The 20,893-nt window shown below is 37.9% G+C and overlaps 1 protein-coding gene across 3 annotated transcripts in view; it reads right to left on the reverse strand.

The window, feature by feature from the left end:
- Positions 1 to 4,014: 4,014 nt before the first annotated feature.
- The window catches only part of hydin (HYDIN axonemal central pair apparatus protein), a 118,300-nt gene continuing 101,421 nt past the window's right edge, over positions 4,015 to 20,893 (reverse strand). For all 3 annotated transcript variants that reach the window (XM_047153006.2, XM_047153007.2, XM_047153004.2), the window contains exons 58-84: positions 20,507 to 20,711; positions 19,629 to 19,864; positions 19,394 to 19,545; positions 17,437 to 17,614; positions 17,242 to 17,350; positions 15,706 to 15,942; positions 15,138 to 15,499; positions 14,618 to 14,778; positions 13,758 to 13,852; positions 13,346 to 13,559; positions 12,106 to 12,327; positions 11,887 to 12,013; positions 11,592 to 11,757; positions 10,486 to 10,633; positions 10,167 to 10,374; positions 9,516 to 9,737; positions 9,182 to 9,351; positions 8,881 to 9,079; positions 8,612 to 8,770; positions 7,995 to 8,275; positions 7,131 to 7,350; positions 6,823 to 7,035; positions 6,284 to 6,447; positions 6,048 to 6,198; positions 5,608 to 5,838; positions 5,175 to 5,399; positions 4,015 to 4,788 (exon numbers count right to left, since the gene is read on the reverse strand). In XM_047153006.2, the coding sequence (XP_047008962.2) occupies positions 4,276 to 4,788; positions 5,175 to 5,399; positions 5,608 to 5,838; positions 6,048 to 6,198; positions 6,284 to 6,447; positions 6,823 to 7,035; positions 7,131 to 7,350; positions 7,995 to 8,275; positions 8,612 to 8,770; positions 8,881 to 9,079; positions 9,182 to 9,351; positions 9,516 to 9,737; positions 10,167 to 10,374; positions 10,486 to 10,633; positions 11,592 to 11,757; positions 11,887 to 12,013; positions 12,106 to 12,327; positions 13,346 to 13,559; positions 13,758 to 13,852; positions 14,618 to 14,778; positions 15,138 to 15,499; positions 15,706 to 15,942; positions 17,242 to 17,350; positions 17,437 to 17,614; positions 19,394 to 19,545; positions 19,629 to 19,864; positions 20,507 to 20,711 (5,568 nt within the window). In that variant the 3' untranslated portion in view covers positions 4,015 to 4,275. The remainder of the gene's footprint in view (positions 4,789 to 5,174; positions 5,400 to 5,607; positions 5,839 to 6,047; positions 6,199 to 6,283; positions 6,448 to 6,822; positions 7,036 to 7,130; positions 7,351 to 7,994; positions 8,276 to 8,611; positions 8,771 to 8,880; positions 9,080 to 9,181; positions 9,352 to 9,515; positions 9,738 to 10,166; positions 10,375 to 10,485; positions 10,634 to 11,591; positions 11,758 to 11,886; positions 12,014 to 12,105; positions 12,328 to 13,345; positions 13,560 to 13,757; positions 13,853 to 14,617; positions 14,779 to 15,137; positions 15,500 to 15,705; positions 15,943 to 17,241; positions 17,351 to 17,436; positions 17,615 to 19,393; positions 19,546 to 19,628; positions 19,865 to 20,506; positions 20,712 to 20,893) is intronic.

Genomic DNA, 20,893 nt, shown 5'->3' on the forward strand with positions numbered 1-20,893 from the left:
ATTTGCTTGAATAAAAACAAAATGTACATTGATTCGATAGTTTTTTAAGTGTAATACTGTATGTTTGAGAGAAAGAAATTGTCTGCAAATACCTGCTAGTTATTCTGATGACAGTCTCAAATACTATATCCACACATCCACACTTCTTCCATTAAAGTGCATCTCAGTGTGGTACGGCAACTGCTCAGGTGCCAACAAGAAGGCCCTCCAGCGAGTGGTGAAAACTGCTCAATGCATTATCGGTGTCCAGCTCCCAACAATTACAGAATCCACAATAAACGTTGCCTGTGTAGGGTGAGAGGCATCATCAAGGGCCCCTCTCATCCCAGTCATGGACTGTTTATTCTCCTCCCCTCAGAGAGGTTCTACAAGAGCCTATACTGTCACACCTGCAGGATTAGGAATAGTTTCCTTCCCTCTACTGTCAAGCTTCTGAACTCAGCCAAAACCCCCGAACTAGATCATTTGTGGATTAAAATATTCTCAAACATCAGCAGCATTATAACCTTTGTACCCACAATTTCACTCTTTCACACTAATTTGAATTTTTGAATTACAATTTTACTATTTTGATATACAAATTTTACTAAATTCCACTATTTTGTTAACGAGTGACAAAATTGTTCATTTTTGATACGGTCTGATTGCTATGTTGTACAGAAATATAGTATGTTAAGTATGACTGTTATGAAACAAATTCATGAATTTAAATAATCTCACAAATCTTTCCCTTATTGTAAATACCTCATGCCCAATTGTCTCCAGCCATCATGACATCCATTTTGCCTTGCTCTATTGGTGTACTTTTAAATTCCAAAGCAGACTGCCACAAATTAAATCATACCCATAAGGTTGGAATAATTAAACTTAACTCTTTTACAGCAAATGCTGTAGAGCTCATCAAAAGAAGAAAAGGTTTTTGGTGCCAAACATTCTATTTACATTCATCATTTGTATTCAGTGGTTTAACCATTTTTTGTTTGTTTTACCAATTCGAAGAATAGTACAGAAAATGTTGTGATCCCTTCAACAAACACAAAAAAACCTGCAAGAGCTGGACACTGTGTGTTGTTTCAATTGAACTGGCTGATCTCTTGTTGAAAAACAAATGCAGCAGTGAAACCTGGAATGGCTGTCCAATATGTCACTCTGAGGCTGGCAATAAACCCAAAGAATCCAGTACTGAGGTGGAACAAAGTAGAGACTTTGAAATAGAGACAGAGAATATGTCTCTATAGAAGGCATCAACAAGCTTTTACATCCATCACATGGCCCCTCAACCTCATTCATTCATTGGCCTTTAGAGGGTTGACATTTGCTGGATGCCTTTTACACACCGCTTGAATGGGTTTCTAGCACCAGATACAGGAAGCTGCGGGCATCATTAAAACATCAACAGCAAAGTTCTTCAACAGCAAGCAGACCTAAATAGGCTTGAATCAGTGAGCTTTCACTTGCTGCTCTGAGCTAAAATCTCTCTAGTACTTAGTATGTTAATAACAACATGACACGTAGCCCTCCAGTGGTTGATTTCCTGACCAGGAATTAAACCCAGGCTATGGCAGTGAGAGTGGCACACTCTAGCCAATAGACCACCAGGGAACCAGTACAGGGAATTTTCTATAATTTTTCAAAATACTGAGTAGTAAAATTGATGATTTTCTAAAATTTGAAACGTTATAATTAAAAGTAGCTAGGATATACATTATAACTTACAAATACCTTAATTTAAGCTTAACAATAAAGTCTTTCAAATGTTGATATTCAAAGAAGCACATCAAATTGTAAATATAGTAAAGTTTCCTGTAAGGAGAACATTTATCTATGGAAGGAGCATTAAAGCTATCTTTTAAGTGTTCTGCTATGGGAAAGTCTTTTGGGGAGAGGACTTGTTCTTTGAAATTTGTTAGTAACATGTCAAGCTGAATTTTTTCTTTTATTTTATTAACTTCAGGAGAGGGAGAACTAGTAGGAACTAACCTGTGGTATACATGGAATCAAACTGTTCCTAGGGCCTATTAAATAACAGGACCTTTTAGCAGGAATACCTTAATCACCTGTTGCAAAGAGAAGTACTGGGGCATTTTAACCCTCAGCGGAATATTGCTTATGTCTTGTTTGTTTGTGTGTGTGTGTGTGTGTGTGTGTGTGTGTGTGTGTGTGTGTGTATTGTTGTTGTTTTTTTTCTTTTTTGCTAAGTCGCATGCTCATACAAAACACTGTGGGGTGTTATAGGAAAAAATCAACAATATGGTGGTGTGATGCTTGATAGTTTGTGGTACTATAGTGAGGCATTCAAGAGGAAAATATGGTTCTTTCATGGACTCTGACTGGCAGCAAACCATTTCCTTCTTTCCTCCAGAAACTGGGCTTAGCTAGTTTTAACAAGCAGTAATCTCTTATCTTTGCCCCCACTGTTATATGTTACTAGTTCATGCATTCGTCACCTCTAGATTAGATTACTGTAATGCCATACTGTCTGGATGTTCCAGTAGGAATATAAATAAGCTCCAATTAGTCCAGAATGCAGCTGCTAGAGTCCTAACTAGAACTAGAAGATACGACCATATCACACCGATATTATCCACACTGCATTGGCTCCCAGTAAAATCTCGCATTAATTATAAAATACTCTTATTAACCTATAAAGCACTAAACGGTCTCGCGCCACAATATCTAAGCGACCTTTTGGTTTTATATGATCCGCCACGCCTACTTAGATCAAAAGATGCAGGCTATCTGACGGTACCTCGAATAGTGAAGGCTACAGCAGGGGGAAGAGCTTTCTCTTATAGGGCCCCACAGTTATGGAACAGTCTTCCTATTAGTGTTCGGGACTCAGACACAGTCTCAGTGTTTAAGTCTAAGCTTAAAACGTATTTGTTTACTCAAGCCTACCCTGACTAGATTCTGTTCTACTTTCTCCCTCTCTCCTTTCGCCGAGCCCCACACGAATTTATGGAGATACTAGAGATCCTGATCCTTTCAGCCTCTGGATGGAGCTCAAATCTTCTTTAATTCCAGACTGCTGGGACTACGGCTGCTCTTAACACCATACAGACTTCATATAAATCCATAATGAACTTTTTCACAATATCTGTTGTTACCCAGATGAGGATGGGTTCCCTTCTGAGTCGGGTTCCTCTCAAGGTTTCTTCCTCTTAAAACATCTTAGGGAGTTTTTCCTTGCCACCGTCGCCACTCAGTGGCTTGCTCAGTTGGGATAAATTCACACCTTTAATATCTGTATACCGTGTTGATATTTCTGTAAAGCTGCTTTGAGACAATGTCTATTGTAAAAAGCGCTATACAAATAAAATTGAATTGAATTGAATTGTTATGGCTCAGTGGTGCACCAATAGAGAAGAGAAAGCCCTTAACTTGAGTGGTTCCTAGATATTAATGTTATAGGCTCATCAGCCCCTTGCTGTAGCTCTGTCATACTCTGTAGGGCATCTCCTGTGCTCACTGAAAGACGCACGGCTTGGCATTCAGTCCCACTCGAGCTGCTGTCCAACAGCACTTTCACCAAAAGAGCCACTTCATGGAAATGGATAATGAGCTCAAACAGGCACATTCAGAGCCATCAAATGCAACCCAGGCAATCAGCATTAGATCAGTGAAGAGTCTCAGACCTTTCAGTCCATTTAACCAACAAGAACTGATGATTATTAATTACAAACATATGTATATCAGGTATGACAGAACGATCAGGCTATCATATGCAGCTCAGTGTTATCATATTGCTAAATGACCTGCTGGGGCGCAACAGAATGTTTGAAAAAGGGGGTGCATTGAACAAATTGAAAAACTGAGATCCAATTTAAATCCCTATGAGGACTGCTGCTTAATGTCATGCTGCCCTTGCTTTAGCTCTCCTCACCCACTCTCTCATTAAAGTACTCCCACACTCTATGGAGTGTCTTGCCAGACTGTTAAAACCATTCATATATTGAATAAACTGCAGACACGTCTTTAGGTCAGTGTTCAAATTCATATTGCAGATATAGTAAAAGCAAAAAATTTATGCAGAAAGACAGGAGGACACAAATCACATACAAGAGACTTCTACAGTTACTTTTGAAACGCACTTGTAACTGAAATGTAATTATGCTTATATTACTGTAGGTTAATTTGGTTTTGTCTGGGTTTGAAACAACTGTACAAGGCAAAACGTGACCATTGCTAAAGTATTTATTTAATTGAAAACTACAGTTGGATGTGATTTTTAAGATAAACACACATAAGATTTGTTCTTTGGACCTTGGCAGCACTTTATGACATCTTCTCTCTTTGAGGCTGCTCTGGGGAGATGCCTTTCAGATAATATACCCAGGAGAGGCCTGTGCCATGGCCCTCTGTGCGTGGACTTGAGATGATAAGTTTTCCTGTGCAGGGGGTCTTGGAGCCTGGCTGTGGGCTCTCAAAGCTCACAATGATTTGGTGAGTCTTCTTTGAGCGAATGGTGTCCATGCCCTTGAAGGTGAAGGCTGGGTTGTCCACTTGGCAAGAAAAGGCTGTGGTCTCCATGAAGACATTCTTGAAGGGGATGGAGATGTTGGAACCAGCACGGATGGCAAAGGGGCCCTGGGCTTTGGGAGGTGTGCATGTTCCATATAGAGGGAACACATAATCCCCTCCAGTGCTGGATGATAGTGTCAATAGACCCCGCACCTCACCTAACTGGCAGGGCTCAAAATAGACCTCCACACTGACATCTGTGCCTGCTTGGGAGCTCGCCGCCACTGGCATTAAATTCTTTTCCACAATGAAGTCAGGACAGTCTGTCTGAAGTTTAGAAGGATTAACAGGTGTATATGTGAGTGGCAGGAACTAAAGTAATCTTTTTTGTCCCATATTTACATATCTGATATTTCTGAAAAAAGGGAATTTATTCACAGTCATATTTCATTTTTCTAACCTAAAATGATCAAAATATAATCTCTGTAATCTGAACATTATTTTTCAAAATTCAAGCCAAGCACTAATGTTTTGTTGGAAAACCCTTTTAGTACATTTTTGGTGAAATATGGGTCAAATTCTGTCATTTTGGCCCAAACAAAACAGGTTAAGATAAATTTAATCCTGTGGTATACTGTACAGAAAGAGTGACTTGCAAAAGAAAGAGTGAAACTGGAACATATAATCTAATGGAAATTTCAACAAAGATGTACCTTGCAGGTGTACTCAGCCTTGACACGGGAATAGCTGGTGAACTTGGCAGTGAGGTACTGACCACTGCCCAGTGGTGCTCTGAAGTAAAGGGGTTTCTCAGGAGGAGCAGGAAGCGCACGGAGCAAAAGCTCATAGTTGAAATAACCCAGTTCATTGTTATGCAGAATAAGCCGTGCTGTAGTTTCACCTGAACGCAGAGGCTGGTACTCAAACCTCAAGGTTTCCTGTGCAAGAGAGAGACAGAGAGACAGACAGAGAGAGAGAGAGCATTAACAGAAGTCCTTTGAAAATGGCAACTTCAAAAACTTCACAACAAGAGGCAGCAAATGAATTCTATATGTTTTTACTCACTGGTCAATTATGTTAAGTGAGAAGACAATCAACAGCAACATTTACAACTTTGGGAAAGAAAAAAACTAAAACAAGTGATACCGTAGAGAGTGCAGGCACTGAGAACTGAGGTTGCACGTTAACATCAGTATTGCGGCACTCAGTTGTGAACAACAGGTTGGTGGGTAAAGGATTTTCCAAGTTCACACAGCCTGAAGTCATCTGCCTAACCACTGTAACCATCTCAATTGTCCTGATCACTCCTGGAGGTGTAACCTTGAAGTTGAGATAGTAGAACTGGTATTCCCCAGTGGCCTCATTTTTAAAGGTTAGCTGTGGAATTAAGAGGTATGTCTGTAGGTATGGAATTGTTAACATATTTAACGAAGTTTAAAACATAAAAGAAACCAGTTATGCTTGACTTATTCATACTATATAATGCCAGTTATTAGCATGGATGGAATTTGTAGGTATTGTATTGATTTGTGAATTCCTAAGTTGTTGGTCAAATTAGTATAGACTGTAGTGGGGTTTGGCACTACTTTGGCGTTGCATTGGCACTCCTTGTAGCTGAAGAAGGAGATTTTGTAGTCCCGTTTATTCAACGCTGACACATCCACATAATCAAGCCCCTTCAGTGAGATCGTGCTGTCAGGACGTTCGGGTTTAATCATCTCAACTATAGCATGGAATCTGCACAGCAGGAGTTAGACCTGTATTATTTATTATTATTATTATTTGTTGCTGAATACAATATGTCTGTGTATGTGTGTAGTACCTCTGAGGTTTGGACAACCAGTTATGAACAGGGACAATCTCTGTGTAGGATGTCTTGCAAGGTACTTCACGGCTGATTGTGCTCACGGCTTTAGGTGGCTCTGCTGTGCCCTGTAGGGTATACAGCATGCCCGAACCATCGGGGAAAGAGAAAAACATGGAGCCCTAGACCAAACATAAAAGCACATTCACACTCAGCATTTTACATTCAGCTCCATGAAAATGGAGCTTGTTGTTAAAGGAGAATGTGCTATATTTTGGATAGTTTCTCATGTACTCTTCAGTCTGTACAAGTAAAACTAACTGATATCCTAATTAGATAACATCACAAATTGCCTGAAGTAGAGTTCAAAGACAATTCAGAGAGAATGGACATTAAAAGACATAGCTGGTAATTCCCTTTCAGAATTAAACTCTATGTTCCTTAAGAGGAGTGGTTAAAAATGTTAATTAAACTGTCAAACAGGGATTCCCGGCTTGTCCATGTTCTGTCAGGTTACTCAAGCTAAACCAAATGATCTCTGGTAGAGAGAGATTTACCAGGTGCTTTTTACCATCCGTGGTCATGACCATGGGCTTATAGGTGATCTCGTAGGCTTTATTTTGCTGGTATGGCTCAATGACGAGGGAAAGTAAAGCACTCCAATATTCACCCTCAATCAAAGGCTTCAGGCACCAGCGCTGGTTAGTATTATTAGACAGAGTCACAGACTGAGTGCACTGACTACGGACCTGACACACAAAATTCAGCACCTGTAGAGGGGGAAAGAGAGAGTATATACATATAGGTCACAGATCGATAAAAGACAATTAATACCTATGATATTCACACAGAGACAATGTTTTACCTGATTGGCTACTGGGAGAACAACGCAGGAGCCAGCAAGGGTGAGGGTTACAGGCTTGCCCCCCTCTATAGAGCAGAAAAGGTTATCATAGCACAGCTCCTGCTTGACCTCATCAGGAGCAAAGGTCACCACCAAAGGCACCTCCATTCCTGGGCAAATGTAACCTTCAGCAGGGCAGATACTGAAGTCTGGAGCAAAAGCCTTTGCATCCCACTTGAACCTGATACAAAATACACACAAGGTCTTTAAAAAGTTATGCAAAGTAAGAATCCAAAATTCTTGATTTGCCAGACCATAGTAACTACTGCAAAAGTAATTAAAAAAAAAAACATATAAACCACAACAATACATAAAATATGTCTACAAGAGAAAAACTAATTAGAAAGTTTATGCTTAGAATGTACTTAATGATCAAATCAGGTAAATGATTACATCTGTAAAGAGAGAACTTTATTGAATATACTCATATCATGGTAAAACAAACTATTATTTGATAATGTTTTCAGGGACATTGTGAATAGTAAAAAAAAAAAAGAACAGAGAATGAAGTGTAGCACTTATTTCATTTTCTACAGTGGGAGTGTCAGCTTGAAGAACTATTTTTCTTTTTCCTCTTAATCACAACAATTTCAGCATTGTAATTCATAAATTGTGCTGCTGTCTTTTTCCTACTCCCAACAAATGTCTGTTGAGTAGAATCTGGAACTTTGTAAAAGGGTTTATTATCTGATGAGGCATTTTATATGAAGTAAAATGCTGAACCATGTATTAATGTCGCCTTTCAGGATTGGAGTCGGACTTCCCTACTCAAGTGCATACTATGCACAAGATGGTGGATATGAATATGTGTATGTATATATGCACCTAGCCCCAATGTCTCCTGTATTTTGCAGCATAATATGACGTGTGGCTTGGCAGTGCTGGGCCACTGCTCCAAAGGACAAGTAGTTCTGGTCCAGTGTGACCTCCACACCCTGGCAGCAGCCTTTCAGCACCAGTAGGGGACGTATGGTGCCCAAACACTTCAGCTGCACCTCCTCGCTGAATGGGGCCATGCGTTGCTGAGGGCTGAAGAGCACCTCCACCACACACTTCCCCCCACCACCCTTCAGCGTCACCTTCCTACTTGGATTCACTGACAGGACCTGAGGAACATACATACACATTCTAGAGTGGGATAGATCATTTGCATAATTGGTTTGTGTGTGTGTGTGTGTGTGTGTGTGTGTGTGTGTGTGTGTGTGTGTGTGTGTGTGTGTGTGTGTGTGTGTCCATTGTTAAATTAGTGATTGTCTAGAGCATCCTTGGGCTTTTGAAATGCACCATATCAATTAATCTTCAGTTGTTCATTGATATTAAAGCGTATTATTCACTAACAATTTGACTTACTGTGAACTACAATGAAATGAATAGGACAGGTATGAAATTAAGGAATATACTGTAAGGTAGACAGGTCAGGACTGTGTGTCTATGTGTCCTACCTTAGAGTTCAGTAGAGTCTGTGCAGAGGGTGTGAAGAGGAGAGAGAAGGTCAAGGAAGACAGACTGTTGTTTATCAGGGGGATGAGTTTCTTGCTCCTCTGGCTCACCTGTAGAGTTCCAAGCTTCACAGTCTTTAATTTTGGATCCTCTACGTCAATCTAGGAAAACCAGACCCTGATGAGAATATTATCTAAAATTATGTAAACAGATCAGAAATGCTTGATGTCATGCAGGCCACTGACAGTGCACTGTAAATTCTCTTTCTCACCTTCATCTCAATTCCTTGCCCCATGATCTCCACTACCTGCATGGAATACTCGTTTATCTCAAAGACCACCTTTTCATGGTAGGGCATTGCTTCTCGTGGGTAGAACGTGAAAGGCACCTCCATGCTAGCACCAGGGGGCAGCACATCAGGTACGAAGCTCACTTCCAGAAAAGGGGTGTTGGAGAATAAACAGTCCACACTATAATAAATGAAGAGGAAACATACAATTAAAAATATATTTTTTAAAAACCACAAAAAATTAACGAGTTATAGTTTATGCATGATGACCCCCACCATTTACCTGATTCCTCTTTCCCCTTTGTTACTGATAAGCAGTGTGCATGTGGCAGGCACCATGCCAGCAGAGTAAATGAAGGTCTTTCCAAAGTTGTACTTGAGGAAAGAAAACTCCAGGCCCAGGCTGGTGGTAGAACCCAGCAGTCTGCAACGGAAAACAGGGCCGTCCTTTACCTACAGAGTAGAATGAATCAAAAGCATGAATCATAAAACCTTGCAAAGTCACTAAACATGAATATACAAAAATGAAATACAAAAAAAGATCAATAACAAAACAAAAAAAAAAAAATCAATAACAATAAATAAAAGACAAAGAGGAAAAAAAAGAAACAGGATGCCTTGATTAAGAAGCCCATATCTTTGAGGTCACACTTCTTCAGGGGGAAGAAGCTGAGGATGCAACGATTCTGTTGTCCCACTAGCACTACAGCTGTTGTGGACTCCACCTGCAGGTGGCATTGCAGCTCTTCAGGTCCTGTTATCTCATACTGCACATCCACATTGAATCTCCCTGGGTTGGACACCACAAAGGCACACGTGGACTTACTACTCAGCTCCACCTATCCAAAAGAAAAGAATGAAACAAAGATACACATTTTGTATTAACTTCTTCCTCAAACAATCCAAGTCTAATGAACATATAAAATAAACCGATAAAAGATATATATATATATATATATATATATATATATATATATATATATATATATATATGTGTGTGTGTGTGTGTGTGTGTGTGTGTGTGTGTGTGTGTGTGTGCGTGTGTGTGTGTTTGTGTGTGTGTATAAAATTGCACAGTTTTCTCCCTGTTCAATTTACAAAATAATTAGGACATTCCAATAAAATTAGATCAACTATCTATTGAAATGTACAAAACTTAGTGGGAGAATTTATTTATATATTTTTTTAAATCTCAGACCCTTTTTCAAGGTGACTTATAGTATACTTTCAGATGAATATGCTGTTTCATAGGTTATATCATAGCCCACCTGTTTGAAGTCCACAAGATGACTATCAGCAGCAGAGAGTTCAGTCATGGCCCCTTCTGGACTCTCATATTGGACACAGACATTCATGTTGTAGCCATCCCCTTTCACGTTCATAGTGAGTGGCTGAATTTTTCCTCTGATTACCATGCACAGGTTAAATGTCACCACACCCTCCTGTGTAGGTGTGAAAGATATGGCCACTGGGAACCTAATAGACAAACAGCATGTACATACCTAGTGACTATTTTCTCATCATTTAGCTTTTATTTCCATCATTGGTACAGGACTGTGGTGTTGTATGGTGCTGAGAGTGCCTTACTTGTCTCTGGGGGGTATTGTCCCTTGCATGGGCTTCAGTATCAGGCTGTCTTTGAAAGACTTTGAGTGCCGAGAGACCTCCTCAATGGCAAAGTGGAAAGGTTGGTCTTCTTCGTTCACCACATACACAATTTTATGGACCTCCCGACCTACATGTGTACACATTCATGCATGATATTCAATATGAACATTCCCTATAGTTACTTATGGTTTTACTATGATACTACCACAGTTTTACTCGGGTACCTATGTGGTAGCCTTAACCAGTATGTGTTATCATGCTTTTATTACAGTGCTTTACAGTAAATATTTTTATTACATATTTAACAATGATGCTACCACAATTTTACTATGGCATTTTATTGTAACTATGGTACTTGGTGGTTTTAGTGTGGCACCATATATTAATGGTCTTATGATACTACAATAGGTTGCCATATGGTTAAAAAAGTGATTGATTATGAACAAATGAACCATGCTATTGTAAGAGAAAGTTTGAACCTCCTTTGGATGTACCAGGTAGAACCTCATTTAGCAACAATACATTCTATAAAATGTTTTCTCTAGCTGCTGAACAAAATGTTTTGATTTTTAGACCACTTCTCACTACATGAGCGTTTCAGTTTAGGGGAGATTATTCCTGCCAGCGTAATATTTAATAAATTCAAGTTCACAAATTTTTACCAGCCTAGATTGTGAATGATTAACCAGTGTTTCAATTTTATGAGTAATTAATGCAGAAATCGAAACTTTTGGAAAAGGGCTCATAAACCTTTTCTTGCAAATGTACCATGGTCAAAGCTAGCACAATAAGGAAAAATATATTTGTCCCAAATATATATGCAACCTGGAATATGGTGAAACCTTGATAATTTATTCATATTATCTCATTTCAGGATTAAAATAATTTCAAATGTTTTATAAAATCCATTACAAAAGCATTAACTTTAATATATGATACCATAGGCCTATGTATCATACTGTTCATGTATGGGTACTCTTTTCTAACATAGAACTGTTTGTTATGCTTATTGTTCACTTTTTCAGTTCTGCAAAACATTATGATAACCTCTGCCTAACCTCAACTGGAATCAAATGGTATCTTACCTATAAGTAGGCTGCCTAGATTAAGATGAGCATGATCAATGTACACCACTGGATCTTTCGCTATGCCCACCAGCAGGAAGGGCACAGAGAACTTGTGCTCTGGGATTAAGAAGGTCCAGAAGGATTCCACAAAATCCAGCTCTTGGGCGTGATATTTAAATGAGACCTGAGGCAGTCGATTTTTTCAAGGTTAATATAAAAAAGTATTAAATACAGGCTAATTTAAACATATCCAGAAGCATTGTACATACAAGCATCTACTGAATATAATATGCAGTTATTTAATCTATTATACCTCCACCGTCTTGCCAGGTTGAATGAAGTTCTTTGGTGTAAGGCAGGTGAAGGGTTTAAGCTCAGAGTCTTCACATCTCCACAACAATGAGTATGGCTTGTTGGTGGGATTTACAACACTGAAGGTCCTGCAGAATATGCAAATTATCAACACAATCACTATAACAAAATATCAATTAAGATCACTTGATACATATAACTGATTTATATAACTGATCACCTGCAGATAGATGTGTCGACCCCTGTGGATGTGAATTCTATAACTTTGGTGTTGGGATCCAGGATGGCCCTGGGTGTGGACCCCTGGGGGCCAAGGAGCTCAAGGTTCTGTCTGTTATCAGTGAGGTATCCTGAGTCTTCCAGGTGGAAATGGCAGTAAGGCATCATACTGCGTCCGTTCACTGCTATCACAGGACTCTGCTTGTCCTTCAGATTGGGAATGCTGCCAACAAGACAGTGTAGATGGTGTTAAATGCAACTTGATCTCAGAGCTACTACCAGTACTGGACTGTTAATCAGAAATGGAAAGACACACAATATATCACATATACACAGTGCCAGATGAGCTCTACTAATGCCTTAATAGCAATGAGCCTAATTTATTGAGCTGGATATGAGCATAATTATTCGTAAATCACTTGTATGGGCATTTACATAAGGAATTTGGTATTCATGAAAATCCTATAAATTTATAAAAACATCATATTCTACTCCTGCTCCTGAGTGTGTGTAAATTTACAAATATGGAGACAAACTAATGTAAATCTCGACTTGATCGACTTCAGATTATATAGTTTGCATGGATTATTGCACTTAAAATTATGGAATATACTGTAGCGTTTAAAATGTTTAATTTTTATTATGTTGACAGCATTTAGCAGATGCCCTTATCCAGAGTGCTTTGGCGTCTCCATCAAAAACACATCCGCCTGCTAGTTGACCACTTCTATTTTTCAGCCTTTACAAGATTGTTTGTTTCACAATCCCAGCTGTCTGAGGACTCAATTTTGATTTTTGAGAGATTTTATGGAGTTTGATTTTTGAGCAATTTTCAGATTTGGATTTTTGAGCACTTTTTATGGAGTTTTTGTTGTCACTAAATGCAAATGAGCTGTGTCAGGAATGCACTTTGCACGTTATGGTCGTTCAACATATGCACATCAATATTAAGAAGATCAGTTTTCCAAAAAGTTTTTTAGGGGAAAAAGGGTTAGGTTTTTTTTAGGTTAGGTTTAGTTATGCAGACATAAACACAAAACACAACTTTACTAAAAGATTCATAAATGAGACCCATTGTAAGCATACTTGTGGGAATCATTTCTTCTGAGCCATAAAGAAAAGTCCAGTTATTAACCCATTACAGTACATAACAAATAAAATTGATGTAAATCCACATAAAAAAAGAGAGGATATATTTCATTAGGAAATTAAGAACAAGCAGTTGTGTTTGATTTGCAGACCTGCAGACTAGCCTGGCCTCATATTGGGCTACTTCTAGAGGGGAGAAGCGGATATGAAATATCTGGTTGGTTCCAGGCATGATAAGCCCCATCCTGGGCTCCACAGTGAATGGAGGAAGTTCTGGATCTCCTAACAGCAGAGTGGACAAACTCCTCAAATTGCTGGCTGGCCTCAGCACTGTCTGACTGTCCTTGGCAGAAGAAGGGGTCATGTCTGTACACATAACATTGCACAAACTTAAACTTAACAAGATTATTACTCAGTTACTATAATATGAGTCATTAAGCGAATTACAGTTTTCTCAAAGGTAGCAAATTTCCATCAATAATAAGCAAATATCTAACATGCTGATGGTTTATGATTACTGATATTGATTTCTGTGGTAGTGTTAGATGCAGACTCATCACTTACCTCCATGATTAAAGCAAAAAGTCTTCCCAAAGGTCTCCATAATAACCTGCCAGGAGTACTCAAGCTCCACAGTGCCTGTGTTGTCCATCTGCATTCTGGAGGCACCACATGAGATACATATATTATAACATATTTGATCATTTTATCATTTACATATTTAATCATTTAAATTAAAGTAATAAAGAAATTCCCCCAAATTATATATATATATATATATATATATATATATATATATATATATATATATATATATATATATATATATATATATACACACATACACACACTATATGTACTCATGTTGCATGTGTTGAATATATTAGGCCTATATATCACCATTATCAATTTGATGTTTAATGATAAAGGAGAAATGCTTTTGTTTGTGCTGAGTGAATGTGAGCCTAACAGGATTCTGTTAATATGAATTAATAACATTCAATAAATTAAGAAATCTTACTCTAATCTTCAGAGTTTAGTTAATGTGTTAATGTTAATTTGAGTAAGGTGTTTTCTGTTTATGAGACCAGTTACTGTGAAACAACTTGTTGAAATGGAGAGAATAAAGTTTTTATTTGCATTTATTTCAGAATTGTGAATTTAATTATTATTAATTTAATAGAAGGCATAAACGGCAGAACTATTGGTATCGGGTGTCGGCTGAGAATTTAGAATTTAGTATCATGCATCTCTAATGTGTATATATATATATATATATACACACACACACACACACACACACACACACACACACACACACACACACACACACAATTTTTAGCTTTTAGTGAAGGTTATTCAAACAAGTATAGTTTGGGTGAAGTATCACAGTAATATGAAGGAAAAAATTCAATTACACATACTGGAAGACTCTGGTCTGAAAGAGCATGGTGTCTTTAAAATGGATAGGTTCAGCATCACACTCAAACTTGGCATAATCACACATGGCACTAATCCCCAGTTCTAGCTCCCTAACCGAGTTTTCCACCACTGAATGGACAGGCTCCGGATCAGTCTCTACCACCTAGACACAGAACACCACACCAGTTACTACTATTACATATTGCCCATGTGTATGAAATTCTGACCTCTAATGGTTACATTTTCAGGCTGTGAGAGACAGATCAGACAATGTATTTGTTAATTTTTCATATAAGCCTTTTCATTTGAGCTCTGTCATTAGCAGAGTTGCTGATGAAGAGTCTTACAATTGCTGGAGTTTAGAATGAAAAAAGCCTACCTTGGTATAATTGTACTTCTCATACTAATAATAAATGTCAAACATTAGCCAAGGACATGTTTGACATTACAGAAATACATTTTTCCTTGGTTATTTTGCATATTTATATGTCAACATAGTCTGCTTTCCTACCACACTCTTACCTTTTTCTTGGCTGGTCTCTGAGGTGAGAGCGGCTTTTCCACATCCACCCACTTGACAGTCCGGTGACGGTCATCCCAGTCTGGCACTTGGTCCACAGGCTGCTGGAAGGTTATCTGGTAGAGTTTACACTTCATCACCTGTGCATTCAGCACTATGGGTTGCTCTGAGCTGAAGCTTACGGTCACCTCCTTGGTGCACTCGGCATGGAGATGGCCTATCTGAGGTGAGAAATGCAGATGTGGTTCACCCTGAGGCCACTGAAAGCGCAGAGCCACTGAGTTACTATGGTTGGTCATGGTGAAAGTCTTGTGGTAAAGACGACCCACGTGACAGTCTCCGAAGTGCACACTGTCACATCTGGCTGTAGGGGGTGTATAGTAAAGAAGAGGAGAACAATGTTGGAGATAAGGCATGTATTTTGCTTGTTTTAGGCTCAAAATGCTAAATGACAATCCAATCAATGCAAGCAGATTCTGTTTAGAACTGGTAGAACAAAGTCTCTCAACATTCATATATTATTCTAGTGTATTCTATGTAAAAGTTTATACACATGAGGCCTGTACTCACCTTCTGTGCTGTCCTGGTCCTGAAGAACCTTGCTGCTGATTTGGTCCAAAGAGATTATGTCACGGTAACCCTCTCCTAGGAGCTGTATCAGTGTTGATTCATACTGGTTGTCTTTTACCAACAGCTGCATGGTGGCCTCAAAACTATTTGGTACCTCAGGATGAAACTCCACCGCAAATTCTGCTTGTTGTCCAGCCATTAGAGTCAGGGAAGCCAAATGGGCCATCTGCTTCTCTTCTGTGAAGAATTTGATATTTTACACTTTGGAGGATTCTTAATAATCAAAATGGCAGAGTGTCTCAGTAAATGTTATGTTTTATTACCTTTTTAAAATTATTTTTAGTTATTGCCAATCCCCACCCACTATGTAGTTCTCCCACTGCACAATGGTTACCAAACAGAAAGGAGGTGAAAACTAATGTACTTCCTCTGACAAACCTGAAGCCTGCCACTGCATCAGCTGATGGTGTTTATATATATATATATATATATATATATATATATATATATATATATATATATATATATATATATATATATATATATATCATAGATAATCTATACGCACTCTATAGTTGTTGTCCTATCATGTATAGTTGTTGGGAATCAGTTGATAATTTGCTTCAGGACAGTCTATAGATGCTTTGTAAGGTATCCAAAGTGGATTACCCAAATTAATGTTACCCAATAAAAGGTCAGACAAACACAATTAAAAAATGCTTTTAGACTATAGCATAAGAGAACACATAATTTGAATAGGGATGTGTAGATACAATGGATTTTTTTATATCCATTGTATCATATTTAAATGTATTGGTTATAATGGCAAATGAGTGAATGAACAACCTACACAGAATGAAACAAAAGTACAGAGGCAGGAAACAACGGTCTCATGGTTGTGCAACTGAGGATGAAGACATTTATTACTGTATGTACAAGATCACATATACTGTATGTATGAGATCACAACATTGTGATGGTGTACTATAGTGTATATTCCAGTTTTATGACCAGGATTCAGGATAAGCTCAAGATTCACTGCGAAACTGACCGGGATAATATGGGTTACCGAAGATTAATTAATGAACAAATGAATAATAAATGCTGTGCAAGTGGCATGTTTTTCTGTATCCTATCTAAACTAGGGATGAACTGGGGGAGTACACGTAGCGTTGTGGTTTTTGGAGGGGTGACCCTTACGTAAGAAACCAAAAACTGTATTCAGAGTTGACGACTTATGTTGGCAAGCATTGAAATAATACATTATTGCCAATATATCAATGCATGAATAGTTATAGTTGTAATTATCGCATTAATCTCAACAAATTTAGTTTTCTTTAACAAAATGGCTAACAACCACATTATTCAATTGGAATTACGGACTTAAGCACAGACACTTTAATTCAGACATGATTTTATAACCTTGATTTATAAAATCATGTCTGAATTAAAGTGTCTGTGCTTAAGTCCATAATTCCAATTGTTCACAATGAAATCCTCACTATACCTCACTAGCAATCAGGCTTCAATACTGACCTGTTCCAGGCTCACTTGCAATGTGTGAAGAGGAGATGTGGTTGCATAAGGTGCCAGGAGCTGCCCTTAAAGCAAAGACTCCCATCTTGTCAAGCAGATCAATGCTAACCTATGAGCGTCATAAAAGTAGTTATATCTCTGGTAAGACAAAGCAATGCCCTACAAACTAAAGTGTTTGTAAAGTGTTCATCTTACCTGTGCAGGTACATTGCTAATGTTCTTGATGACCAGAGGGAGGATTTGTTTCTTGTCTACCAGCAGCCGCTGGAACTGCAGGACTGGCTGTCCATGTTTAGTCCTCTGGATTGGTTTTAGAATAGTTATGCAGGGCAAATTACCCTCTCCCAGCAAATCAAACACCAGCACCTTGCTCCTGCCCAAAGAGAACACACTAATAAAGATATGACAATAAAGACAAAATACTGCCTTTTCTTTGTCTGAACTAAGAGACAAAGTTCTCAACGTTCTCAAAGTTGGGAGGTTGTAATATGAGCACATTTTTGGACCAAATTAGATTAAATAGGCTTGGACCCAACCAAAATAGGAATATGTCAGTGCTAAACGAAAAAAAATATGCTTGCATAACCATGAAAATAGAGCCAAGAGGCAAAAGACTCAAATAATCTTCTTGCTATAAATTTACAAAAAAGTTGTAAACCTTTATAGTCTACCATTTTACTCTTTACTCTCAGACTCTAAACATCATTTCGGTTATATGGACCAAATTAGCATACTGGAATTACCGTATATTTCTATGCACGTTCCAGAGGCCATCAACTTAGCAAAATTATTATCTTGTGATGTGTCATTGTTACAAACTGGCCTGCATAAATTTTTATAATTAATTTGGATGACACCATAGTTTGATCCAAATTAATTCATCTTTCGTTTATCAAAACACCCATACAAATTTATCTGGAATTTATCAGGAGATCAATCTGAATGCTCACACATTTAAAATAGAGTGCTCATTTGCATGTTGCACTCAATGTATGCTTAAATTTCACTGTGTAAATATTGATGCAATGTTTAAACTTAAACGGCTGACTTAAGTCACCACATATAAATATTTCCTGGTTTAATGTTGGAAAATATAGGAAAAAATAATGTTTAAGCATTGAAAACTTTTTTAAATGGATTATTTTGATCTTAACATAACATTTCTGTGTACAAACTATATACAGTAGATGGAAAATAAGCTTCAAAATTTGTACATTTTATTGTGTCAGGTTCTGTAAACATCATAGATTTAAATGGGATTTCCCTGACCCATACAGCATGAGAATGTAGTGAATTCATTTTAATTTGACAAAAGAGAGCATTACTGAAATCAAGTATACACCCCCCATAGTCAATACTTTGTAGAGGCACCTTTGGCAGAAGGTTCCACAAGGTTGGCACACTTGGACATCTTCCCCTTTGTAGACATGTTCAAGCTGGGAGAGGTTAGTTGGTTTTCCCTGATAGACAGCAAGTCTGTCCATAGATTTTCAATTTTAGGTCATGGCTTTGACTAGGCCACTCCAAAACATCCACCTTGTTCCTAGCAAGCCACTTAGCTTTGGTCTTATATTTGGGGTCACTGACCTACTGGAATATGAATTTCTGACCCATTTTGGCAAATTTTGGCAGACTGTGTGTGGTGTCAGGCACTATCTACTTCTTAATGATGGACTTAACAGTGCTCCAGGGTATCTTCAAAGCTTTGGAAATCCATCAGCTGATGGTGTACCTTTCCCCAAGTTGGTCATGCAGTTGTTTTGAATGGTCTTTGGAGTCCATTCTCCTGCATTTCTGTGGATGTGCACTTGCAAAATGAAGGCCGATAGTAAACTGTAAACTGATAGCTGTTAATTCAAGCTATTGTGTTAATTGCTGTGATTCCACACAAATGTTGGAAACTTAAGTCACTATGTGTCTTTGAAGGCAACTGGTCAAGAGATGTCATAGTAAAGGGGGTGTATACTTATCAAACCAAGACATTTATGTTGTTACTTTTTAAATAATGTTAAATAATGTTATCGTTAGCTTTTCGCTAATTCCACCTTAATGGTCAAGCATATTATATATATATATATATATATATATATATATATATATATATATATATATATATATATATATATATATATATATATATATATACACTTACCCAGCTGCCCTTTCTAGAGAGGCTTCAAACACTCCAAGGTAGGTCTGCATGTTCTGGGGAGTGAAGGTAATTGTAGCAAAGGCATGTGAGTGACTGGGGATACTCATCCGAGTAGGGCTCAGTTCAAACACCTCAGAGCTACGCATGGACATCTGAAAAAGCAATATTCAATAAACACAATCAAAGTCTTTAAACATGACATGTTCGCATTAGCTGCAGTTACACACAAACACACCTTGTTGAGGACAGTTTTCACCTGTAAACTAAGTTTACAGGGTATTTTGCCAGGGTTCGTAAGACGGAAGCGGGCCTTGGATGACTGACCAACCAGCACATTGTTGAAGACAAACTTGTTCTCGTCCTGGATATAGATGCCCATAGCCTCCTGATAATGCTTACATTGCAGCATGTTACTATTCTTGCACAATCTGTGTTCTTCAAAGATTGAAGCAATATCTTCATGGGCTATTCCTATACAGAAAGAAGTGACATACACTGCCAGTCAAACATTTTTGAATACTTGGATTGACCTGCATTTTATTACATATTAATCACCGTTATTACCACTGGCAAAACAAAAATATACAGAGTACATTAAATAAGTCTCAAATCTATTTGATGACATCATTTAAAGTGTACTTTTCAGTGTATTTTCCAATACTTCCAGAGGAGAATGTATATAATAGACTTGTGTTTGAATGGTGTTGGCATCAGAAGTGAGTAAATATTTAATATGAGACCAGTCATGCAGTAGTTGACATGATCTTATTTTATGCTACGGAGCCATAATTAAAAAAAAAAAAAAAAAAAAACTATTTAAAAAAATAGAAACTAAAACTATATAAAAAAACTCAAACTATTATTTATTTAATTTTGTTATTAAATGTTCCAAATTGCATATTGATTAATGCAAATACAAAAAAGGGACAAGACATGCTATTTTGATCATTTAAAAGATGCTTTTTTGTGGGTGCATGAGTTTTTACACATCTAAATCATGGCCCGGGTGTTCAAAAACATAATGAGACTTTAAATTAAAACTCCTTAAAAATAACACTGACTTATAAGTTTAACTGTATCCTACCAAGTTAATGTCTTTAGGAACTTACAAACCTGGCATGCAGACCTCTGCTAGCAGCTTGTAAAGAATCCCTCCTGGGCTGTCAAAAGGGTCTCGATCAGTGATGTCCACCACCAGGCACTCCTCCCAGCAGCCTACCTGCTCTGCTACACAGTCCACAGTTACCACCTGCTGGGCACCAGGTGGAAGGACGCCAAAGCATGGAGACAAGGAGAACAACCCCATAGGCAAACGTGTCTGCAGAATTAAGTAGAAAAGAGACAAAAAATAAATAAAGGAGGCACTTTATTTTTTTTATTCATGAAATAAATGCCTGTAAGTGTATTTCTGTAAAATACTGTATACAGTGAATATAAAAAGTCCATGTTATAATTGCATCTTTTTGTGATGTGAAAAATCATGAAATAATGTCGGATATT

This window comes from Ictalurus punctatus, chromosome 4 (genome assembly GCF_001660625.3).
Source record: "Ictalurus punctatus breed USDA103 chromosome 4, Coco_2.0, whole genome shotgun sequence".
In the NCBI taxonomy this organism is placed as follows: Eukaryota; Metazoa; Chordata; class Actinopteri; order Siluriformes; family Ictaluridae; genus Ictalurus; species Ictalurus punctatus.